Below are 27,113 nucleotides of genomic sequence, written 5' to 3' on the forward strand. Positions count from 1 at the left end.
ACCTGGATGATGGCACTGAGTGCAACTTCAGTAAGTTTGCAGATGACACCAAATTGGAAGGAAGTGCCTGGAGTAGAAATGCCCTACAGAAAAATCTGGACAGGCTGGATAGCTGGGCTGAGGTCAGTGGAATGAAGTTCAACAAGGCCAAGTGCCAGGTCCTGCACTTTGGCCACAAGAACCCCAAGCAGCGCTACAGGCTTGGGGCAGAGTGGCTGGAAGACTGTGTAGAGAAAAAGGATCTGGGGTATTGGTCGATGTTTGGCTGAACATGAACCAGAAGTGTGCTCAGGTGGCCAAGAAGGCTGATGGCATCCTCGCTTGTATCAGAAATAAGAGGTAATAGCAGGAACAGAGAAGTGATCATCCCTCTGTACTCAGCACTGGTGAGGCTGTACCTTGAGTACTGTGTTCAGTTTTGGGCACTTCAGTACAGAAAGGACATTGAGGTGCTGGAGCAGGTCCAGAGAAGGGCAATGAAACTGCTGAGCAGTCTGGAACACAGGCCTTACCAGGAGCAGCTGAGGGAACTGGGATTGTTCAGTTTGGAGAAGAGGCTCAGGGGTGACCTTGTTGCTCTCTACAAGTGCCTGAAGGGAGGTCATGGTGCGCTAGGGGTCAACCTCTTCTACTATGTACCAAGTAATAGGACTAGAGGGAACGGTCTCAAGGTGCACAAGAGAAGATTCAGGATGGATGTTAGGAAATATTTCTTCACCAAGAAAGTGGTCAGGCACTGGCACAGGATGTCCAGGGAGGTGGTGAAGTCACTATCCCTGGAGATTTTCAAGTAAGATTTAGATATATTGAATGACACGATTTAGAGGGAAATACTGGTGATAGATGAATGGTTGGACTGGATGGTATTAGAGGTCTTTTCCAACCTTGGTGATTCTATGATTCTATGATTACCCAGTTTAGCATTTCCCATGGCATGTATCTGAAAAAAAAAATACACAAATAAGTATTTTATAGTCCTCATGAGAAGTAATATTTATAAATGTATTGCAACAGGTAAATAATACTATTAACAACCTGTATGTCTTGCCCTACAGTGAGTCAATTGAGAAATAAAAGTTATTCTTACCTGACAGGTGGCCATGGCCAAGGCTGCTGGCTCTTGTGGGGACCATCTAAGGCCTGTGAGGGGTAGAACTAAGTAGTCATGTGTTCCTGGTTTCAGGATTTTGTGACTGGGAATTGAAGATTGCCAATAACATAACCGAAAGAAAAAGCAGTAAGTCTTTCTTGGTTGAAGAGCACTGTATGCAGTTTACTAGATTGCTCCAAGGGCTTCTGATCACTGCACATTTAATGTGCAGCATAATAAACTCTGACAGCTCCAGACAGACAACTGAAATAAGAGCAGTACTTTTCCTTCCTCTGACACCATAGGATAAGCATTCTATCTTGATCTGTGCACTGTAGGATCACACTGATTTTCTAAAATTTCAATGCAGTATGTTGCACAAGAAATAACAGCAAGGGGCTGTCAGCAGAAGTAACTGAGATGGGAGGGAAAAAATGTATTAGATAATATTATTTCTATTTCCATGGTCTTCAAGACACATTTTCAGAGTCAAATTAAATAGATCATGGTCCTTCTCATTTGCTAGTATTCTGTACCATAAAGAAAGCTTTATTTTATCATTTGTGAGCACACTCTGACACCAATCTTAGTTTGATTAGCTACTTTCCCCTTCAAACAGTGTGATGCCTTTGTCTAAGAGATCAATGCTAATCTCAGCATGAAGTAATTAATTTGGCTGCCTACATATGGTATCATGTTAAGCTATCTAAGAGATTGATGTGTTGTGGGTAATTGTGGCCCAGAGAAATTTCCCTACCTTGGAACTAGAGGCCAGGCAAGTTGAACCAGGACATTTCAAAAGCATAAGAGGTCTATGTTTAGGGAGTCAATCCAAGATCCCTTGTGCTCATATTGATACTTAACCTTCTTTCTCTCATTTTTAAGAAAAGCCATTATAGAAGTAGCTTTTATTTGTTTTATTATACAAGGTCCTTTATTTGTCATTTCTACACCATACAAAGAAAGAGAGAGAATCACAACCCTGGTATTTCAGGAGATACACCAGATGGCAACTTAGGCTTTTCTATCTCTTGGCTGTATTCTTAAAACCTTACTACCCTAATAAAGCAATGTGAGCACTTCAAATATTTTGACAGTGTTGTGTTCTGTACTCAGAGACATAAGTTTTCATCAGACATATTTAAAGTGTTTCACACACGTTCTTTCAAAAATGCAATGTCTACTGAAATAGAAACAGGTCGATAAATGAATGTCATTTCTCTTAGGCTTTACCTTGCTGTCAGTCACAAGAATACAATCCTTTTCTGAATGCAAAGAATCAGAATTATACACAGTATTCCAGGTATAATCCCACAAGTACCTCATGATATTGCCCTGTATCTATCAGAAATATCTTATTGTACTTGCATTTGATTTTCTTATTTGACATTAGTATCTGTAATAATGTATTTCACAGTCAGTATCCTTCTATCTCTTTTTCTTCTGTCATTTCTAAATTATGAGCTTCCAGCTATTACAGGAATACCTGCAATTATACCTGGCATGCCTTACTTATCCTTTCATCCTACTTCTATTTTATGCCTGAAGTCTGTTCCATTCCTCCCTTATTTCATTTGGCTATTACTGTGTTGATAAGAACTCCCGTTTTTGTGCCATCAACAGATATAATTGCTCCTCCTCTGCACTAAGGTCTTTAATGAAAATATTGAATAAAACCAGTCCTCAATTTCAGTTTCCATTCTACTGAGCCTGTGGATCACACATGTGCCTTTATCTTAGGAGTCTAGTAAAACTAATTTAAATTACATGGTATGCTTACATATACAGAGTGAGGAAAAGCATTTGTTTGTGTAGAATTAAAGGCATGGGTTCTTTATTCAGCACTTTTTTTTAATTTTCTCCACCTGTGTACTGAAATCAAAGAGAGATTTTATATGTAAAAAAAAATCAAATTATTATTATTTTTGCTTAGACCTGTTATTAAAAATATCTTATTGTAATCACAGGAGGCATGTGCTCCAGGAACTCCAGTAGATTCAACACAATAAAAAGTTACCACTTAAAATCACCCACTGAAGATGATGAATGCCCCACAAGCCTTTCTTATAACTCCAGTTTTGGCCTATTGTTGGGTCTTTATCTTCTTAATTTATGTGTTTTTTTTCCTTCCCGGGAACAGGGAAACATCTGTGAAAGATGAGGTGAAAATTGTTTCAGCTGAGTTGTTTCAGCAGAAATCTGCATTTTCAATTTCCCTGTATGAACTCACTCCAGCCAATAACCCATTCATGCTCCTAGATGACAGCTCCTTCTTTTCCTTCAGATTAACAGTGTTGTGCAGTTTGTGGACTCTTATTTTTAACAATATCTTTCACTGTCATAGAATCTTAGAATCACTAAGGCTGGAGAAGACCTCTAAGATCAACTAGTCCATCTGTTCACCTACCATCAACAATGCCCATTGAACCATGTTCCTTAGTACCGTATCTACATGTTTCTTGAACAAATCTTATACTATCTCCTCCTAGTGCTGCTATGACTTTCAAATTCTCTTCCTATTATTCTCCCCCAGCAGATCATTTCAGCCTCACTTCCCCCACTGTTTCCCATGTCGGAATTCAAAACCAGATTTTTCTGATTTCTTGAAGGTTTCTCTAGCCAGCACCCAATCTACAACAGCATGCAGTAGTGAATGCTACATTGTGGAGAACATGATAAGATGGTGAGACCTATAGCTGATACCCTCTCTGAAGCTCTACTTGAGCTGATCACAGCACCCTATTCAATATATTTAAAATAAACTGATGAATCTACCCTCCATCAAATTTTCTAATTGCTTCTATTTTAAGATCTGAATATTCAATATGGCAGTGAGAGCTATAATTTGATTACACACTGTGTGAGAAAAAAGTACTTTCTCTTGCATTATTTGCTGCTAATCTGCAGCCTGTAACCTGACTAAATGCCCTCTAATTCAAGCATTGTATGAAACATAATAATCATTTTCTATCCATTTTCACCATAATACCCTGAGGCCTTTATCACAGCCATGTCTTTTCATATCTAAGCAATTCTTAACTATTTAATTTCTGTAAGACATGCTTCTTTGTACATTCATCTGTGGTTGTTTTTTTTGTTTTTGTTTTTGTTTTTTGTTTGTTTTTCATCAAATCCTTCTGTGCTGAAATTATCTGGACTACATGTGGGCTTTAAGCTGAAGGCACTACTTATATTCATACAGTGTCATAAATGTACTACATGTGAGAAAGTGAGATCCCATATGGCAATATTATGGCACTAGAAATGTAATTTCTTCAGCCAGAAAGTCTCTAAGAATTGCTTTTCTCCTAATTTCCTGGTTGGGACGTAGCATTCCCAAGGCTATGGTGGACCAGAACTAACTCACACAAGCAATTCACAACTAAATATTCTAAAACATTTTGGAAGAATTGTATGTAATAAATAGTTAATACACTAATAGAAAATAATCAATCTATTTCTTCAAAAATATTCCCCAGCCTTAAAGCCAGCTGTGGCAAAGAGCAATAAGTGCTCAAATGTAAGAAAGAATGTTAGTCCTTTCTCAGTTTTAGTTCTAGCTCCTTAAAAGCTAAGTGTATTAAGTGTACTAAAATGTCATCATCAAACTCCCGTGTCAACATTTTGAATTACATGAAATTCCATTTTATCCCAATAGCACATTTCAGATAAAAATAGTGCAACCAAGTCTAGTTAATGGTCTTTAGTAAAAAAAAGAAACAAAACACAAAACAGTAAAGCAGAATGAGTCATATTCTTCATTAGGGATATAGAAAAGATGATGAAGGAATGAAAAAGTGGGCAACGTGAGTAGCATTTGTAAGTCTGATGACATTATAGTGCACTAGCTGCCTTTGCTCTTGTGTGGGTATCAATAAACTAATACTATTTCATTGTAATGTCACCAATTTAAAATTCGGTTCTACAGGACTTAATTCTGGTTCTGTTTCTCTACAGAACCAAGAGCCAAACAGTTGACTGAAGAAATTAGTTGAGTATCACCCAAATTGGGCATTTCCTTTCTAACAATCTGTTAGCTTTTTTAAGCAGCTATTTCCCCAAACTCCAAACACTTAGTCAAGAACAAAGGTTTCAGTAAGGTTCTCACATGGCGACATCCATGAAAACTGGAGATTTCCTATTAAAAAATATACACAATATATACTGTAGCATCTACCTTTTTTATATTTCCCTATTTCATTTTACTTTTTTTGACATTTCATCTAGATTTATGGTCGAAGGTGAGGTTTGAGAGCTAGGAGTGAAAGCGTGTTCTTTTCATGGAAATATCCTTGTCGACTTCCTGGACTATCTCCATTTAGTTAGTTTTACTATACATTATATTACAATACATAATTCTGCTCTTCATGGGTTAGCTGTCAACAAATGGAAAATGTAAATGATTCATCATGGATTTTTATTGACTTTTGCATTATTTATTGATGTAAATATGCTGCAATGAGCTGGTTGGACACTAAAGGGCAAACAAAATGTTGGGATTTTTTGTTTTTGTTTTTCTTTTTAAACACAGTTTGAAATTGAACAGTATAAACAGAATATAGTCATCACCACTTTATTTTATGTCATTTCAATCTACTGTCAAATTCTTGTCATATACAAATTCACTTTTTCTTCTCATCTTGATTACCTAGAAACCTTGCATAATGAAACATTATTTACACTGTGTATGACTCACAATTAATTACAAATAAAAAAATATACAAAATGATTAAAATATATAATTACATGAAAAGCGAGAAAGATATAGATGTTCAGATGACCTATAAATGCTTACATATTTGTACATAACTTTCTAATCTGAAATTGCTAGATGATATAGCTGATGATTTTGATCAGGAATATTGGTTCTTATGCCTGCACTATTGGAATGGAAGCAATATTCCCACACATAATGAGCCACTTAAGAAACATTTATGATACTGCATAGAATGGAATGTAATAATTTTAGAAAACAAAAATAAAATATTTGACATTGCAAAATATAAGCAATTTAATTCATGCCATACAGATACATTGTATATTAAACCAGTACTGTAAGATGGCATTGTAAATAAACATGAGAGCTGTAATATTTTAAAAATAAGCAATTCACATGGCATTTGTATCATAAAAAAGCAGATGTACAGTATTATTTACATTGCAAACTAAAGAGATAGTAACCCCATGAAACCACAGCAAACAAATTGGTCAAAACGTTGATCACAGACCTGATTCATAAAATATGCAGGAATGCAGGGAGAACATATGGAAAAATAAGTCCTTAGATATCAGAAATGCTGCATTAGGTACAGGGTGTGTGACCCACCACTCTAACCATCCACGTGTGAGGTATGGCCACAGTCCCACCACCCCCCACTCGCAGTGTTTGCAGAAGGCTAAAGAACACTTTGAGGCCCCCTGCATCCCATTTGCTACCTGTTCACTTCAGCACACGTAGGACTGCAGCTTAAATGGCCCATGTAACTAAGTGTTAAATCCAGATGCAGGCCAGGGAAAGTGCTGTCTTGCTCACGCACAGAGCACTTTGTACACCAACGTGCTGGACTGTGGTTCTGTTAACAGATTAAGCATTACCAGCAAATATAACGGATTATAATATAAGTCAGAACACTGATGTGTAATACAGCAAGGAGTGTGGGATATGGTTTCAAATCTTGTTGCAGACTTCTAGCCCAAAGACTCCTATTAGCTAAAATAGCAGCCAAGTGGTTTTCTGTTGCAAGGATGAGGTGGAAGTCTGGCCTGCAGTTGAACATTGTCAGTCCAGAATATTGGGTTTCTGGCACGGCAACACTGACAAAGGTTTTGACTGTGCTGTAATAATTCGATTCATTAGCAGAGGTTTAGGACCACTACAGATCACTCCTGATTCACTATAGCACTCAAAATTCATGAAGCCTTGCTGGAAAATGCATCTTACTTGCTGAACCGCAACATGGAATTTGGGTATTGATCGCTTCAGAAATGAACCATCAAATAACATTTGTTAAAAAGGATGGTAACCTCCTACCCCACGGAATATTGCAGCTACTCAGTAAATGTTTGCCCACGGAAGCTCAGGTGCATCTCCTATGAGACCAATGATCAGCACTGAACACCATATTCAAACGGTGTCAGTTCCACATGTGGCAACAGGAAACAAGGTCTAAGAGAACACAGACTTCGACAAATGAGCTCACATTTCACTCCTCTTCTGCCCTCTTTTTTTTTTTTTAATTCCCAACAGATTCCATAAAAAATAGAGAGAACATGGTAGAAATGACATACTACTTCCCAAATGCTGCAACTTCCATATTTTTACCTCAGGATTTTCCAGAGTGAAATGCATGCATAAGTGAGCAGCATGTCGGCGTGTGTTGTGCCTACACACATCAACTCTGTAACCAACCAACTTGCAAACTTGGTCTGCTCCTAGCAGAAAGCTCAACATGCCCATACAAAAAAACTCATCTGAGAAACAGATTTTCTGTGCATGTCTACAGTCTGGCCTTTATCCTGTGGACTTCTAGCAGCCCAGTCTGAGATACTGATACAGTTGAAGAGATGTCAAAAAAAATCCAGGGAAGCAGATAAAAAAAAAAAAAAAAGGTATCACAAAACTGATAAAGCAGTTACTCATCCATTTGATTGCACAGGAAAGCAACATTGCTACAAACTACCCGATGCTCTCCCTGCTTGTAGCTACTAGAATAATGGAAATAAAGATTCACACTAAATTTTGCCTTTCTGAAAGGTGGGAGAATAGTAATAAATACTGTCTGTATGGTATCCTGAGCACCTGGAAGTCTAAATGAACAGGTACTTTTCAAACCACTTTACTGCAGTGCTTAGAAAGCTAAACCTTGCCCGTGCTTTCCATAGAAAAATGCTACATCTGTAATAATCAAAGTCAGACCAGGCTGCTGAATTGCATTTACAGAATGATTGGGTAAAGTAATCAGGTAACTCCCCTTCTCAACTCTTTGTATATAAAATATTTGTATTTGTTGTTACAGTATCTTATTTGACCACCCGTTCAATGACTTCTCTCTGAAATATATCTCACAGTTATCCAGGCCACAACTGGAAACAAAATGTTCTTCTCTAGAGTTTCTCTGGGAGAAAAAAAATAAAAATTCTGGTTATCTTGCTATTATGTTTCTAATATGATTAAAAAGTAATTAATGTAAGCTACCTACCAGAGTAACAGGTCAAATGAATCGAGAACTTTCTTGAAGGAAACCCAGGTGATCTTTATTTAATAAATTCTTCATACCATTAGACTTCCAGATAAAATAGGAAGCAGAAATAAGAACAATTTTTGATGAAGGCTGTATCCATGTCAAAAGCTTCAGAAAATATGCCTTCTATGACTCCAGAAATTTTGCAGAACTAAGTAAGTAATGCAAGGTTCTTCAGAACACACTCAGCTAAACAGGGATTTCTCCTGTTTTGCTGGTAACTGGTAACTCATAAATGAGATTATAGATCTATTTATGAATCAGGTACTGTGCAAAGAACATGCACTAAAAGATCTCATTACTTTCCCTTGCAAATGCATTTATGGGGAATTAGAGTAGGATGCAGCCCACCACAAGTTAACTAGAAGCACAAGAAAAGAGTTGTTGCTGAAGAGAAATATTTGTGTTTAGACAACCTTTAATATTCAGACAAGGCAAGACTTCTTTGCTTGGTCCCATAAATAACAACAAAACCTGTATTTTCTTTATAAACACTTATATGAATACTAGCCTAAAACTAGAGGCATTGAAATAGAAGATGTACAGTATATTGTATATTGCTTTCCTTATAGAGTGTACCTTATGTTTCTAATATGATGACAAACAGTAAAATTTTTCAGACAATCTAAAAGGACCTCATTGTAACAGATAACAGTACTGCAGGTCACACTACAAAAGCAAGATGTGAAGCCCCAGTGCAGTGCAGGCATGTCATTGAAAGATAAACAAGAATGCTTTTAGAAGGCTGTTTTACGTTTCCACTCTCTGTTAACAACATGCCTGCATGAGTTTTGTAAAGTTTCTTCTTCTTGTTTGAGACCTTTAATTGCTTTGGATAAATGAAGAGTGAGGAAGGCAAACTGCCCTCCACTGTTACATGCAGCAAGACTCATATCTCCAAAGTCTAAGTAAAAGAAGAGGAAAGAGAAAAGTATCAACAGAAGCTGACCAGAAGAAGGCCACTGAATATATGATTTGTTTCTTCTAAAGAAGGCCCAGGTAATTGGCACTGTTTGCATTTATGACGGAAAAATAAAAACTAAGCAACTCTCCAAAAAAGAGATTCAGGAACAACATTCCCTGATCTCCCCAGGCTGCAAGGTTTACAGACAGTGTCTGCTGCTTTGTTTCCCAGCAACACATGGAGAAAGACTCCTTGCTCTGTGGAGGCCTGTGTAAACAAGACTTCACAGAATGGCAGTTTTAAAACAAGAAGAATAAACTTTAGCTTACATATTTGTCAGAAGCTCATAGGTTCACAGCTATCAAGATATACATTCTGTTATAGGAAGAGCAGTACAAATGTTAAAGCTTTTAAGCCTGTATGTAATTCACTGCACGCACAATTTTCCCATGGCCTACACATATGGCACAGCAATTTATTACATAGACTTGTGTTTCCATAGAGGGATTAGTACTGAATTCTGCTGTCACACTGGTGCTGCAGCCATGAATAATTCTTGCTGAATGACATGACACAGGTCTGGTCAATACAAGTATTATGCGCTTCAGCTGCTTCCAGTCAAAGCCACAAACAATGGAATCAAACTTCACTGCTTTGTTTTCAAGTAGATAAGTCTTTGGTTAGTAATAAGTTCAGTTGGTTTGGGGAACAGCCATAACTGAAACGATAATTTTCAACCAGAGGTACTATAACTTCCAGACCACTAAATGCCAAATGAATCACAATAACAGAATTGAAATGCAGCATGAGATATTCTGTATGAGTTCTGTTTCTTTTGGTAAGTGGATTCCTTTGCTTAACAGATAGGAAATATAAGTAACCAAACCAGATTTTGTTGTTACTCCATTGGTTTCAGTGTGGGAAGATCTTGGCTTATATGCTTTGTTGAGCTTTTTTGTCCCCAGGAGCTCCCAGAAAGAGTCTAACCTGCCACATTCTTTACCAGAAGATTACAGGTCACAGTTTGAAAATAATACCAGATTCATGTAGTGCTAAATTGATCTCTTAAGCATTAAGGTGACAGAAGCATCCAGAGACACCACTCTACCCCTCCTATACATTACTGAAACAGAAATACTGCTATTAGGTTACCATTAGCTCCACAAGAAATCCTATATAAACTACTTCTGTTCACAAACACTATAGGGCTCTAAATCCTGTCAGAGCTTCAGTATTATTTAATGACATCCAATATTGCTTCTATGGAAAGCATCCTTTGTTGACAGTGCAAGGTTGTAATCCCATTACGTAGTGCAGAATACTTGTAGAATTGCAGTTATTTCAAAGAGTGGTATAGAATACAATAAAATAATTTTTCAGGAATATTGGCACTCCGGGCAGATGGGCCCACTTCCACAGGAGAGCAGACTTTCAGTTGGTCAGTATTCACATTTTAGGATACCAAATACTTTTATCCAGCTTGCAAAACAAAGAATTTAGAAACAAGACAAAGGCAGTACTCAGCCTCCAGAAAGCTGTAAAACTTCATTGAACTGCTCCTACCCTTTGCCCTGCTCTGAGCAAACAATTGACCACTAATACGTGGCTGATAACTCCTAAGTTCCTACTCTTAAAACTGAGTATCACGGACTCAGGTGAACATCCTCCTTCCTACAATAATCCGTATTTCTTACTTGTAGCTACATTTTACCTCTTCATAAATCTGGCCCTGTTACAGGAGGTGTTTGTGAGCAGCTCAGACAGAAATTAGCCCTCAGGTTTTACTTTGGCAACGCTGAAATCTAAGGGAGAAGGCAAAAGATACATCTCTAAGGCATCAAAGAGTAATCATATTGGAGTTACCTGTAGAGGAAATAGAGATAAGCCTGAACAAATTGCCAGATAACCACCAATTTGACAATTGCATCAAACTCCTGGAGGAAAGTGACAGGTTTAAGTAGCAGAAGCATGAGTTTTTCTATTCATGGCTTCATAACTTCCATGTGTTTTCATTTGGATGGGAGGAGTAAGGGGACAGACAGTATGGGGACAAACAACTCTCAAATTGTTATCAGTTCTTCTAGAGGAATTCTGCATGCAAAGTTCAGTTTGTACTCAGAGACTTTGGGATGAGTCTGAACTATGACTTGATGAGCCCAAGCTATGAAGTCTATGCCAGTAACACTGGTTTGTTTTTGAAAAAGTATTTTAATCATTAATATATCTCACTAAGGAAATACAAACCACAAGAACTTTATCAGTAAGTAGTACTGAGTTACTTTTCTACAGTTGTCTGTATGGGATCCAAATGCAACTGATAAAGTATCAGCTGAAGGGCTGGAGATGATCATTTCTTACACCAAAGCAAGGATGGATGCCAAGGATGCATGACAGTTCAGAAAGACTCCAGAAGTAGGTGATAAGACCACCTACTATCTCAGGATAGTTATCAGACACCACAGTGTGCACATATTTTGTGGTTATAACTGCCAAATATTTTTTGGTGTGTTTTGTCATATTATGTTGTATAAAACAAAGTATGCCATGAAACGTGTGCATAACGTGTAGGATGTGCAAAGCAGGCAACTGCTAATGTTGTCTGTTCTGGCATTTCTGTTTCACCACCAGTCCTTAACTGGTGTAGTAACTATAGTAATGCTGGTAAACAGGGAATGCCAGACAAATGGCACTGATGCTGCCTAAATCCTAAAATCAGAAGTATTCCTGTCCCCTCTTGTAATGATGACCAAAGGCTGCTGAAAACACAGAATTTACAAAAATATGTACAATACTTTCTAATGCTTTTCACAGCAATTTCATTCTCTGATGTGATTTGTTATACCCCACACTTGATAACACCTCAGATTTGAAATGCAAGGATTTTACAGGAGGAAGATTCTATAGAACAAATTTCTAAAGAAAGTGGTAAAGATGATGGAATCACTAAACTAAGAAAAGACCACTAAGATCATCCAGCCCAACCACCAAATCGCCCCCACTGTGCCCACTAACCCATAGCCTTTTCTTGAACACCTCCATGGATGGTCACTCCACCACCTATCTGGGAAGCCACCGCCTCACAGCTCCTTCTGAGAAGCGTTATTCCTGAACTGTAAGTTGGTCTGCATCTGACTATAAAACAAAAAATAATTGCTTAAGTCATAGTACAAATTGTGTGCAACTGCCGCCAGCCTGATTCAGCTGATAAAGCAGCAACTGCAAGCTGGGTCCAGAAGGTGAATAAAAAAGCATCAGCACTAAATCCTGACATTCTTCCAGTTGGCAAGTCTGGTTATTTTGAATGTAATTTTTATGGCTAACTTGCAACAACAAAAAATGCTCAACCCAAAGCTTTTTCTCCATGTTATGACACTTTGATTTGCCTTCACCCCTGCTCCTGAACCAAGCTTCTCTGGCAGACACACAGTGTCTATTCTTAGCTCTGTGAGCTACTAATCCAATTTCTCTGACAACTGCAATTTGCTGGAAGAAACGACTGGTGTTACGATGTCTCAGAGCTATGAGCCCATTTGAGAAATTAGCGTCTTAGCTGACCTTTAAAGCGAGTGAGAATAATGTGCCTGCAGTTCCACAGGGATTGGATTTCATTATCACAGCAGCATGTACAAGGCAGGATGCCCCTGCTGCACAGCTCTGCCTCTCTGGTTTGTTTTCCTGGTAATTATAGAAACTGTTTACATGGAAAATCTGCAAGTTTTCTCAGCTTGAGAAGACAATACTGCTCCTAATTCCTTGTCTCTGGAGAGAATGACAGTTCACAGTGCAGAGGTCTGTTCTTCCCAAGAAGAACCTTCCCACGGCCTCCCCAACCAGAGCAGAGATGGAAATCGCCTCAGATGTCCAAGGGCAGGAATGGTGATAGCATACAGAAAAGAGAAAGATGGGAGTTATACAGCAGTGCACCATCCCCAGTTCTTCCCATTCACCTCCGGTTCAGAGCTCAGCCCAAGGCCCTATGAAAATCTAGCCCTTGTCCCCAATGCATGTGTTGTATATTTGCTTTTCCATCAGAAGCTGTAAGTACTTAAGACAGCAGAACCTCACTCAGTGTCACAGCAGCTCCCAAAACTCTTGGTGCTCTAAAGTCTATTGGATCCCAAAGTGGGCAGTGAGGTTAATAAGCATATTATATCATCGAAGGCATTAACAGCCTATTAACTGCTAATTGTCACATGAGGCAATATGAATGCCATGTATTTGGATGGGAATTGTGCCTGGACTGGGCTTTGTTTGGGATTATTTGGGCACAACACTCAAACACATCCTAGGAAGTGCATTTAGAGACTGGCATTAACATGTGGTATCTCCCTTAACACATACTAAACCAACTGATTCAACCTTGGCCTTACCTAATACAACCTGGTTGGCATTTTTGCACCTTGAAATTAATTTCTAATGCAACTGGAGCCAACAATCATTTAAAAACTCCATAACTAAAAGTGTTTCTGAAGAAATAGTGTGAATTCTAGATTACGTCACAGACTTTGAATCTTTTTGCTTTGACTCAGTGCTTCCAAATGTGCAGTTTAGACATTCCTAAGCAATATTTAATAACAAAGCATGAAAGCATCGTTTATTTTTTGAAGTGCTAACATATATTATATTGCTACACAATCCTTAAAGGAGTTCATCTCTACTTGAAAAAGTACCTCACTTGTAATGTTTTGTAGCTACTGACAGGCTCTGTATTGACCATCTAAGCTCATAGAGTAATTCTGAGATGTAACTTCAGAGAAGTCAAATAATGAACAAAAGTGGGGCATCTGTCTTTCCTTTTTACATTTAGACTTTGTAGATTTCCTATTTTCTTCACAGCTCCTCTGCAACTAGAGATTGATCTCATTTGAAGTATACAACAACTTTCCCTCCTCCTAAAATAACACATTTCTCCTACAACTACTAAAACTCTGAAGATAATCAACTCAAAAAGTCTTCCTGACATGAGAGTTCTCAACATACAACACATTCCTGCATTCTGCAACATAATCATAATATACTCTGGGTCAAACAAACACACAAAATCCCTCTTCACTTTCTTCAGATGCTCTCTCCCTGCTGGCTCCTTATCCATACACTATCAAGGGCAACAAAACTGGTGAGGGGTCTGGAGCACAAGTCTTATGAGGAGCGGCTGAGGGAGCTGGGATTGTTTAGCCTGGAGAAGAGGAGGCTCAGAGGAGACCTTATTGCACTCTACCACTTCCTGAAGGGGGGTTGTGGTGAGGAGGGGTGGGCCTCTTCTCCCTGATAAATAACGACAGGACGAGAGGGAATGGCCACAAGTTGCGCCGGGGAAGATTTAGATTAGACCTGAGGAAACATTTATTTTCTGAAAGAGTGGTCAGGCACTGGAATGGCCTGCCTAGGGAGGTGGTTGAGGCACCATCTCTGGCGCTGTTCAAGAAGCGTTTAGATGAGGTGCTAAAGGATTTAATTTAGTAGTTGGGTTGAGATAGTGATAGGAGGATGGTTGAACTAGATGATCTTATAGGTCCTTTCCAACCTTATGAACTTATAAGATCTGATATGGATTTTAATCCACACTTAAAAAACTTATTTGGGCATTCAGAACCTTAAGATATTGAGTAAACGTTCATAAAGAGTTTGTGTATTAACAAAGAGAATGAGATAGAGGAAAAAGTCCTTGGGATTTTGAAAATCTACCCCTGCTTATTAGCAAATGCAAAGAACCTGAACTCTGCAGCTGTGCATTAATTGTACAATTTCAATTTTTTTTTAATCTAACAGAAACAGCACGAACTTTTACAACAAATATGTTTGTTCCTCTTTCCCATACAATTTGCTATCACAGACAATGGTCACTTACAAAAAAAAAAAAAGCTCCAAAACTGATACTGATGCAATGCTGTGTTTCAGATTCACTAGGGAAGGAGAAAATACTTCAGAGATTCGCTGATAACAAACAAATGCTAGAACAGTTTAAGAAGTGCTCTTCTCTGCCGATTAATCAGTCTTAACATTAATTTACTGTTGTTTATGAGGCAGAACTTATCAATTATTTATACCTGTTTTACTGCTCCTATTTATCATTCTTAGGCTTATCTTGCCTCTGGTGCTGTTGTTTCTAGGATGGGAGAGCAGTCTCACTCAGCAGGCTGGTCTTTAAGAGACTCTGTTTACAGCTATAAGTCTCCTATAATGCTGGTCCATAGTTCCAGTTTTGACCATTCTAATTTAAGTAAATAACACCATGTATTTTTAGAAAACTAGCAAAAAAAAACTGCACAAACTCAAATTATTTCACTACATACTCTTCTCCTTTGGAAGAAGAGGATGGAAGGACAAATAACACACAACAGGGTGTAACTGTGTCATTTTACGTTCTGTTAAAAAATGCTTTGTCAGGGTGATAGCTGTTGTACAACAGTCTACAGCAGAATAGAATTGCATGGCTGAATTTATTGGTTCAAGAGAAAACAGTTATCTCAGTGTAAGATCTTCTGCTAAAAGTAAGCTAACTTTGGGTCTACAGAATTGCAAAACTGAGAAAAATGTGTATTAATAATAACCCAGAACTATTCTTCTGCCCTTCAGCATTTGTATACTTCATTATCATCTAAACAATAGGATAACTAGCAAGGTTTACATAGGCATTCTGGCATATAGCTCAGGTAGACATTCATAATGAGATCATACAACCACAGAATTGCAGGGGTTGGAAAGGACCTCAAGAGATCATCGAGTCCAAAACCCATGCTAAAGGAGGCATCTTACAACGGGTTGCATATGTATCTGTCCAGATGAGTCTTGAATAACTCCACAGAAGGAGACCCCACAACTACTCTAAGCAACCTGTTCCAGTACTTCTGCTTCATCATCCTGACCATAAAGGGCCCTTCCGCATGTTAGTATGGAATTTTCTATGTTCAAGTTTTAGGCCATTACTCCTTGTAATAATATTGCTATGCACCACTGAGAAGAGCCTGGCCTCATCCATTTGCCTTCCACCTCCCTTTGGACACTTATAAACATTAATCAGAACCTCCTCAGCCCTCCTTTCCCTGGGCTGAACAGACCCAGGTTACTCAGTCTTTCCTCATAAGGGAGATGCTCCAGGCTCTTTAACATCTTGGTGGCCCTCTGCTGGACTCTTTCTAGGAGATCACTGTCTTTGCCCAGAATTGGGCAGAGCATTCTAAATGTGGTCTCACCAGGGCAAAGTAGAGGGGGAGGATCATCTCTCTCAACCTGCTGGCCACACACTTATTAACGTGCTGCAAGATCCAGAAGTTGTGATTGGCAATGCTCATAGCTTAAGCAAGTGGTTCAGGCAGCAGAACAGAGTCCTAGAACTGCAGCAGCCCCTGTTCTGGATAGTCACTGTATCAAACCTCTATTTATCCTGGAATGTGCTTATCTGTCCATCTGCCATTTATCATGATTTCATTCACTTTGGCCAATTTAAAACTGAGAAGCAGCACAAACTAGAAGGTTTAAGAGACAGCATCAGTTTGAAGAGAGCTTAAATCAGCGGAATCAATCTCCCTTTTCTTGGGCATCCTGAAAAACCAAATCTCTAGACGCAGTTAGCTGTATATGGTCACTAAGAAACAACCACACCCATGTGGCTCATGCTCTACCTAGAACTGAGGGGGAGGAGGGGAAAATACCTGAAGTAATAACCAGTCTCCTAAGGAAATTATTTCTGTTATGCTAAAGTAGAAGTGGGTCCAGTAGCTGAAGTTAAGAGCAAGCCTTGCTGCTTCAGAGCACAGCTCCATCCCTCCAAACCAAGGCAGGTTAAGACTCTTCTTTCCCTGAAGGCCAGTGTTTTTTTTGTGTTTTTTTTTTTCTCTCTTGCTCACAGCCTCACTCTGCCTTTGGAAACCAAAATCCCAGCAGCAGATGGCCAGTTTAGCATCTGCTTCCAGATGTTCTTCTTGCTATGGCTGCCAACAAAGTTGCCACTTCATTTCATTTGTTGTATTAGCTCCTCTAATGAGAGTTCCAGCCTAAGATGCCCTGTGCTGTTTCTCTCAGAAGCCGTTTTGTTTTTGCAGTGGCAATGGGATCAGAGATAACTGGAGGTTAACCTTTCTAAGCCACGGGAACAAGTCAGCATCTGCCAAGGTGAACGATTTGTGACCTATGACTGAGCTGCTGCATTCCCCAGAGTCACTGTTTTACTTGCTTTCATGCATGATTAGTAGCCAAGCCACAAAAGATCAAACATGCATGTGAAGTTAAACGGTTTATAGATTTTTGTTGCAAGGTTGTTCGTGCATTGCAAATTAATAACGTTGTTGAGGAGTAACTTCTTGCTATGCAGATAAATATAGTGCTTAGGAAAGTTAAAATCAGACATCTGGCGGGCAGCTACTCCACTGACTTCACCCAAAGCCCCCTGTGAAAACTACTGCAGTCCTCCCTCTCTCTACAGATGTGACTGCTTGCTGTGACACTGTAGCAGTTTTGCCTTCGCTGCAGATAAGAGCAAGATCAACCCTTTGATCCTACTTTTCCTTTAGATGTAAGCAGTCACATCAACAACAGATGTTAATAAGAACAATAATAACTATTACTCACCATCTATAGGATACACAGGCTGCAAAGCAAAAAAGAGTGGAGGTCTTGTGAATGACAGAATTCTGAAGTAGAACAGGAAGAGCATGCAAAGCAATGGAAGTATGAACAGTAGCAACAGGTCAGCTCCTGCCTTTTGAACTTCCTGCATACTCAGCATCTTCAGTACCATGCTATCCTGTACAGCCACTAGCATCCTCAGCTCCAGAAAAGTGCATTGAATAATGTATTTTTTTGAAGGATGGGAAACAACTATTTCTGGGTTTAACTCCAACTGCATCTCAGCCTTTCTCATGGCATCCCTGCATGCCTTGGCATTACTGCTATATTCTTTCTACGTGGCTAGAATGTTTTTCCACATTCCATAAACTTCCTTCTTCCCTTTCAGCTTATCCATGAGCTTCTTGCTCTTTCACACAGATCTCCTACCACCTCTGCCTGATTTCTTACTCTTAGGAACGCACCGATCTTGAGCTTAGAAGATGTTGACATTCATGCCCCACAAGCTCACTTGAACCCCCATACTGCCTACCATATTAATCTATAGAATCCCTCAAAATAGGTTCTCAAAGACATCAAAGTAAGCTCTCTGGAACTGACTTTGTAGTAATCCTACATAGTAATCCTACATACTGCCCTGTGTCTTCCACACAAGATCCTGAACTCTGCCATCTCATGAATGCTGCATCCTAAGCTGCTTTAAACCTTCACATCCTCAGATAGCCCTTCCTTGTCAGTAAGAATAAGATCCAGTAGCAAATCTCTCCTCATTGACTTCTTCACCACCCATGTCAGAAACAGCCTCCACAAACCACACAAACCTCCTAGTCTAGGTGTACTAGGATGACTGAAGTACCCATGAGAACCAGTGCCTGTGATATGAAACTGCTTTCAGCTGTTTGTTGAAGGCCTCATCAACTTCCTCCTCCTGATCAGGTGTGCTGTAGTACACACCCATAACAGCATCACCCATATTAGCCTGACCCTTAATTCTCACCAACAAGCTCTCTACTCCTTCATCATCCATCCTCAGGTGGAACTCGACACATTCCACTTGCCTTCTTACACAAAGAGCAGCTCCACCACCTCACCTTACTGACCTGTCTTTCCTAAAGAGACAGCTGTCAGGCTTTCTTGCACTTCTTGTTTTGCTGCTAATTTAAGCATGCTATTGTCCATAATATTATAAAAGCACAGTTTTACAAAGTACCACCAGAATCTGAAAACAGATTGAGAAGCTTTGTGACTGAGTTAGGGCAGCACAGCATCTCTGCTCAGTGAGCTGTCAGAGCCCATCAAAGGTGAGGCAGCAGCCTGAGATCAGAGGATGAAAGAGCGCAGAAGATGCCAGATGTTTGTGATGCTGCTGGTGGATTAGTTTTGTTGGCAGATAGAATGTGTGAGGGCCTCCTCTGGCAGCTGAAGAATTTGAAAGCTGTCTGACAGCTATGCTTGCCCCAACAACTGATACAAATTTCTCACCCATTTGCAATTCAATTCAATTTGCAATACCACAGATTTGTGGTGTTTTATTTCCACCTTCATTTTGAAGTCTGCTGGGATAAAAGGGATCTGTTCAGATGAAGAAATATATAATGCAGTATCAGTAAGCAGAGCAAAAGTCCCAGTGCAGAGCTGTGGTACATTTAAATGTTTGCAATGTGTTCTGTAATGTTTGCTTTATACAGGAAGAAAATAAAGAGGATGAGAGAAATGTTAATGGAAAACAGAGAAAAGGTGGTAATAAGCATGATGTCTCTGCAGGCACAGAGCACCATGAACACAGAACTGGATGTCACTATGAAATTGCATCTGCACACAGATTAACCACAGTAGGACCAGCTAGTGACAAACTGCAAGGATTTCTTCTTCAGCATAAGCAATTCCCATAGAATATGGTTTTCTGTTTGCAGAGGCATGCTTCCAGGCTTCACAATGCCTTTCTGAACAGACTGAGATCTGCAAATGGATGTGGGAATGAGCAGTGAAGTCAAAACCACAACCACATTTAACAACTATATGCTTCTTGGAATTAAAAGAGCGAAACCCTGTGGGATTCTGCATGACAACCACACTACTAGAGTTCTGTCTTAGCAGTAACTCTCCCATGCAGTGGCTTTTGTCTCCATATGGTAAGTATTTCCAGAGTGATACTGAACGAAATTTAATCCACTGCTTTACAATTTCCTTCACTCTGAGATCCTGACCTCTACACCCTCCTTCACAAGTTCGTGTGACAGTGAGCATTAAGCAGATGCTGAAATCTGCCAGAAAACCTCTAAGAGGTGCTTTGAGGGAATGGCTGTTGCTTCTGTTTACTTAGGCCTCATGACTTATGTCCATGAAGTTGGCCCATGGGCCTGCCTCTGTGGTCAATCCATTGTCTCCAGTTTGTCTGAGCCTGGAGCAGGGGGAAGCTGCACAGAACCAGGCTGTGGCAAAAAGACCAATAACCCAAGCTTGGGCCCATGCCTCCTCCTCCACCAACAGGGAATATGCAGTAGATGTTCTCTTTCTATCTTCAGAGAGGAAAAAAACAATCATCTATTTAATAGGAAAGAAAATATCAGGAGGAAATTCCAACCAGAGTATGTGATTTCTACATTTCAGTACCTCTCCACCTCAACATCCCAAAGTAAAAACACTGCAAAACATTTTGTTTATGAAAACAATGTCAGGAAAGTAGAATGTTTTCTCTAAAATGAAGTGCTGTTGGAGAAATGCTGAGTTTGACTACAATCTAACCGATTTCATAACGTTAACCTGGCTAATAAACTGTTTTTCACTTCATACAGGTGTCCAACAAATAAATTTATGGCCTAATACTGCAGGCAGCTACTAAATTAAACAACACTGAGAATGTTTCATACTTTTCTCACACTGACAAAGAGCCTCTGGAGAGCCTATGCTTTTCTATTAACTTAACCTGTCAAAACACAGAAGCAAACAGCACAACATGTTTACACCAACTTACAAAAAACAAAGACTGTATATTCTTGTACAGTAAATCTGCTTCAGTTTGGGGGACCCAGACAAATTATTTACAAACACTGTCTCTATGGTTCTGCTTACTCCAGTTTTTAGTTTTTGCTGTGATCTCTGTGATTACAAATTCCCTTATCAAATAAACAGTCACCAGAGAGAATGAGGATGGCACTATGAATTTTTTTATTGCTTCTTCAGTGTACTAGCTGAATTAGCTTTTAAATGTCATTTCTCATTAAAATGTTTCCGTGGATCTACTAAGATCACCCACAGGATAAGCCTAGACATTTCCTATTAGGAACTGTGAGAGACAGGATATTGAGCAATATGCTTTTGGTCTGAACCTCTTCATTTGTTCTCATCATAGAGGACTGTGGGTGATGAGAAGAGAAACAGAGTTTGGCCAGAGAGATAAGTAATCTGACATTAACACCTACTGAACAATTAGGATGTGCCAGTAAAGTCAGAAAGAGATCTTGATATATTGATTAGAAAAATAATGTATTGTTAGATAAAAGAAAAACAAATCAGTTCAGGGAATTAGGTAATGACATCAAAACCACAGCTTTATTAGCTCAGAAGCAGTGTTCCAGTTCCCATGATTGAACTGAAACTTTGCTCCGTATATAAGTGTTGGAGGTCTCATTGATGTTCACCAGAAAAATGAAATGAATGCTACATTCTGTGAATATGCAAACTAATGGGTATAGAGTAAAAAAACCTTGCTGTTTGACGCAGAAAATTCTTGGATCGGTGTTTTGGATGGAAATTCTACAACCTCAAGCCCAAGTAGTTATCATCAAGTCATTTTTCAGACACAGAGAAGAGCTGTAGATACTGTTTATCAGGGTAAGTAGAAGATAAACTTCTCCAATCCCAAGGACGCTATATTACTATGGAAGAAATCTTTAACATCAGTGGTCATCTGAAAAACAAGGGAATTTCCACTTAAGTAATATTCTTAGAATCATACATTAGAATGATTTGGATTGGAAGAGACCTTATAGACCATCTAGTTCCAATTCTCCTGCCATCCCCAGGCAGCTACCCTCGCAGCAAGAAAACATCTTGCATAATAAACTCAGGTTTCTTCTACCTGTTGAAGTCTGCATAGGTTCAGAATTGTCCTTTCTTATACAGACAGGCTTCACGGAAAGAATGCATGATTTTTTTTCAGTAACAGGATGGCTTTGCCATGCTGACTTGTTCAATGAGTTCATGAGTTAAAGTGGAATAATGCAGCACTGTCACTTGCTCTGCAGAAAGGTATAACTGGATAATTTGGGCACATGGAGAAAATTATTTACTAGTTTTCAAAAGGCGCTTCAAGATTTGATAACTAAATCCATAAGTAAGGCCCAAATGTCTGGATTACAGAAGTGGTGACCTTTTGAGAGCTTTGTCTTTGATTTCTTCAAGCTTTCATCAGGCCGTTGTAAAGCTTAGCCAATTTGAAATCATTGCATTAATGTTTTCTAACAATTTACAAGTCTAGAAACATGTTGTCCCACTACAGTAGGACCTTAAGGAAAGTACACCTACAAAAGAAAACTGACTGCCATTACTTCTGCAAAGGAAAGCTTGAGAAAAAAAACACTGACTGAAAATGTGTCTACTGGGATGACAGATTTACATCTCGTTTCTTGTTTCAGTTGGTTTCACTGAAGAAAACTTTTAATTTTAACCAGGAAAAAACTGTCCTTTTTTTAATTATTATTATTCTTTTTAATTAACATGGATTCCTCTAAATCTTGAACTGTCATTTTCATTAATCTGATAAGTTATTTCCTTCTCCTTTTCAGTGTTTTTTTGTGTCTATATTTTTATACATTTTTCCATTTTTTGTCTCTATATATATTTTGTTTGCTTTGTCCCGGAAAGACTGGACACACAGCACTGTAGGATACTGAACATTATTTTGTATAAGCAAGACAATGCTCATCTAAAGTTTAGCATAAACATCAGGTAAATGGGTTTACCAAAGTGTTGGGTTTTTTTCTTTAAAATATTGATTTTTTGATGCCAAAAAAAGTCAGAAAATGACTTCTTTCCATTTGTATAACAATAAGCTTTGATAGATAGGTAGAATATACGAAATATACAGTAGCTTCTTCTGAAAAGCTATCTAGCCTTACTCAGCTTACAGTATGTGGAATGTAATTATCCAGAAAGTGAAATATGTATAAAAATAGGTAAAATCCCTACAACATTTGTACTGAATTATAATTCCTCCTGCCAGGAAGGTTACAACAACTCTACAGTACATGTATGAAATGTTTGTTCATAAAGTTAAAAAACATCATTACCGTACTGAAGAACACATTAAATGTAGGAATGCATAATCAGAACTGACTCTCAATTCTGCTTAGCTGGTGCAAATCTACAGAGAACCATCACCTTTTCTGCACAAAACAAAACCAACCTCTAATGTGAGAGTTGTTTTCTTTTGTTTGTTTCTTTTGTTTGTGTTTGTTTGTCATAAAAGGGCCAGACTCAAGTTTATGAATGAAGTTCCCCTGGAAGTGGAAGTATTTTGTTTAAACACTTTTTTCCCTATCTCCACTCTGTTTACCAACAGCAGCCACCCACCTTTAAAATGATTATTGCCTGACACTACATGAAGCTTTTACTGCTTGTTCAGAACAAGGCAGTGAAATAGAAAGAACCTCCAACTCCCCTGGCGTGACCCAGTTCTGGGCTTGTGCTTTTTTGATGAGTCTTTGATCTGCAGCAGGCCTCATAGGCTGGTCTCCCGGAGGAACATGGTGCCAATGTTGTAAGAAACTTTTCTCACTCTGGCAGATGTGATAGAGGGTTTTGGCTGCTTCTGACCACTTCTGACCTCAAGGAAGTAACAGATCCCAGGAATTTCCTTTGGAAAGTTTTCTGGAAGCTCTTCACGGGAACGAGGGATAAAAATAAAATTTTCTTCCTTTTTCAAAAGCCTAAAAAAAAAAAGGAAACAGAGATAGAAAAAGCAGTAAAATACAGTACAGACACATCTCTGTGGAAGAGATTGATCCTATGTGATCTCAAATTTAAAAATGAAATTGTTAATATATAACATCTAAAAAAATCTTACGCCAGGATCCCCAGACAATCTATAGTAACTTGGCATCACCAATTTCAAAGCGAGTTGAACTAGATGACCTTTAAGGGTCCGTTCCAATTTGAATGACCCAATGATTCTAGATCTGCTGAGATCAGCTGAGAAGAAGGCCCCAATAAACACATTCTCTGAAAATCAGCATCAGCATTCAGAAAGTCATGTACCAGAAAGAGAACAAAATTCATATATATCAGTTACAATTCTCTGGTTTTAACTGCTGTGCAGAAAACCGACTGATGACTACCACCAGTTCTCCTCTGGAAAGCAGGCATGGAGGTGACAGTGCTTGGGAGCTCTTGCAGGCAGAAGCCGGGTGGTTTGTTTGCCCCTTTGTGGACTCAGTAGTATTGGATTTCACAAAATAGGTCCCAAAACAGCAAAACCAACTTCAAAAAGAAACAAATCAAATCGGATCCTATCTATTAAGTGTACCTGCAAATTTAATCTAGTACGCCAGAGCTGAGGTCAAAAAGGGATACAGGCTCATGGGAGGAGTGAAGCCAACCCCACTCTCCTCCAGCCATGCCATACAAATGGAAGAATGTCACAGACGAGATGATACCGCCTGTTGCTATTTGTAGTCTTCCTCGATGATGGAAAAACTTTTTCTGACTAAATCTGATCATTTAGGGCCTTTTCATGAAACCAGCAGAGTTGCAAAATAAAGCAAATAATCTACAGCTTTGCTATTTGTTTCCAATAAATGAAGAATTGAAATGAACAGTTTTGAGGTAATAGTAAATTCTAAGCACAGCAGGATATATGAAAATAGCCTTCATCTTTTTCTCAAAGATATTTATTCTTTCTCTCAATCAGAGAGAAATTCAAAAACATCAGTGGGAAGAACCTTATTAACTTCAGCAGATTTTGTAATAGGCTGCTTATTTAGAGTCTCTAAAGATGATTTCTGCAGAGTAAATGACTGAAACCTGTTGCTGGGTGAATATTCAGGAATTTTCAGCACATTTAGTGAAACTTCTTTATCGATTTTTTCTTTTTTTTTTTTCTTTTTTCCTTTTTCTTTTTAGGATGTGAGAATCCATGTGAGCTCCCTACAACTTCTCTAAATATAAAGGCATTTTTTTCTCAGCCATTAAATAATCAGATGGCTGGAAGTCTAACAATGATTTTGCCTTTGAACTTCAGAGATGGTTTTTGTTTACCATATGGTTTGCGTGTCATAATCTATTTTCCAGGCTGTCAACTTTATGAGCAAAATACAATGATCTTCTTTTCAAATTGTGTGAGTTTGCAGAGGGCTCTGCATAGAAGCTTCTCTCCTCTCATCTCCATAATGCCTGCAGTAAGTATCTTGCATTTTAAGACTACCACTTTAATATAATGAAACAACTCTATTTCTCAAACTAGATTTTGCAAGGAACAGATGAACTCTTAAAACTTTCTGAACTAAAACCACAAGGTTTCACTGCAGACTTTCTTCCCTGAGCTGACCATTCACAATAGAGCATCAGGCCCTGCTAAAAATCAATGTTTTCTTTCTCAGAGTCCAACATTATTGGATTGCAATGATGGTTACAGATAGATAGATTTAATTCAGGGCTAGCATTGAGTTTAATCAATATTTTCACACTATTTTCCTCATAGGATGAAAGTGCAAGTTATAAATCAAAGGCCTTATTTTCAGCTGTTTTGTGAATTGCAACTTGGTTGCAATGAAAGTCTCTGAGATCATCAAAAGTGCCAGGAGTGAAGAGTGACTAACCAATTAGCACAGCTATTTGGAAATTTATCCACTGTGGCTTGTGATAGACTCCATATCACTATATTAGGCAATATTTAAATTAGCCTCTTATCCACCAAAATTGCCTAACTGACCTTTATTTCAGCTCCCAAGAGATCGCAGCAAGAAATAGTCCTCTTTAACAAATATTAATGGAAGCTATTTATAATCATATTCTATGCTACTTACTCTATATACTTAAGAAAAAAATACTTGAGGGTTCTAATTAGAAAGAGTTTAAGCAAGATAGAAATGATCTCTTCAAGTCCCATCCTGAAGTACACGTTCTTTGGATTCTTAAACATACTGGTCCTGGCACTCAGTTTCTCAGACAGTGAGAACAGGTTCCAGAAATTACATCTGATTTCTTACAGCTTTGTGTATGTGCCAAAGAAGGACTTATCTTCTTATCCTCAGTGCTTATCAGTGGGGACATTTTTCTCCAGGAAACTTCTCTCCCATATTAGGCTATTCACAGTGTTAAAACAGTACCAGCTGATGTCTGTAACTCGTATCTACAGCCCTTGCTAAGTTCCTTGCCTTCCTCTTCAAGGGTATGGACAGCTTCAAGGTATAGCTATGCCAAGAGCTGAATGAACAGTGCAGATCCTCAGCAAGCACAAAGCTGAGCCACACAACTAGTTTTTGCACTTCCCCTCTGACTCAGGTGACAAATTGGTGTAAAACAGTGTGTCTGGAAGGCTTCCTGGGTGGTGGTGCCCAGTTCTGGTTTAGTCCCACCTTGCTGACCATTCTCAGAGTGCTTTGTTGTGACCAAGTCATTGTGCCTGCTCTGGAAGTCTGAGAGTATACTATTCAGCTTCTGGAAATTATCTGGCAGCTTAGACTCTACATAAAGCATTTCAAATCCCCCCCAGTGTTTCACAGTCACAGAGCTTGATTTGAGATAATGCAACCTCAGCAGTTCAAGAATATGCATATAATAACTCATCTGAAACTATTCCAAAGCATTTATCTCAGCAGTCCTTCCTGCATCACTTCTGTACATTCTTCTTAAGAGCACTATTGCAATCACCGTTTTTATGGTAGGTTATTCACAGGGTCAGAATTCTGGATTCCACTCAAGTGGTTGGCTACACAATTTACAATTCAGTGCTTAAACTGTGAGGGTCAGGCTACTCAAGCATTCCTATAAATTGTCTGGAACTAGGTCTACTCTCAGCTTGTCTTTTTTGTTGATGTTTCAGGGGAGAAAAGCTTAAAATCTTATTCTTTCCCTTCCCTGATGGAAACACTATTACTTTCAGACAAAAAGATGGTATCTGAGAATTATTCCCTTTTTAAATTTTATTTTATTTATGGGAAGGTTTTCCATACATATATGCATTTTAACCTCAGTATAATGAATTTACATGCACTCTAAATAAGATTGATGATATGCTGCAATCTGGCAATTTGTTTAGTCAGAATTAAAACACTCCCTCAGACCTGAACATTCATGCTCATTTCTTCAGGAT

At 38.7% G+C, this 27,113-nt stretch overlaps 1 protein-coding gene across 1 annotated transcript in view; it reads right to left on the reverse strand.

Annotated features, from left to right (window-relative positions):
- Positions 1 to 22,644: 22,644 nt before the first annotated feature.
- Positions 22,645 to 27,113, reverse strand: part of GUCY1A2 (guanylate cyclase 1 soluble subunit alpha 2) — a 122,986-nt gene continuing 118,517 nt past the window's right edge. The window contains exon 8 of the mRNA XM_065730069.1: positions 22,645 to 23,730. Within this exon, the coding sequence (XP_065586141.1) occupies positions 23,523 to 23,730 (208 nt within the window). The 3' untranslated portion in view covers positions 22,645 to 23,522. The remainder of the gene's footprint in view (positions 23,731 to 27,113) is intronic.

This window comes from Cyrtonyx montezumae, unplaced genomic scaffold, assembly GCF_038088225.1.
Source record: "Cyrtonyx montezumae isolate F1298 unplaced genomic scaffold, pur_monq_1.0 scaffold_12, whole genome shotgun sequence".
NCBI classification, from domain to species: Eukaryota; Metazoa; Chordata; class Aves; order Galliformes; family Odontophoridae; genus Cyrtonyx; species Cyrtonyx montezumae.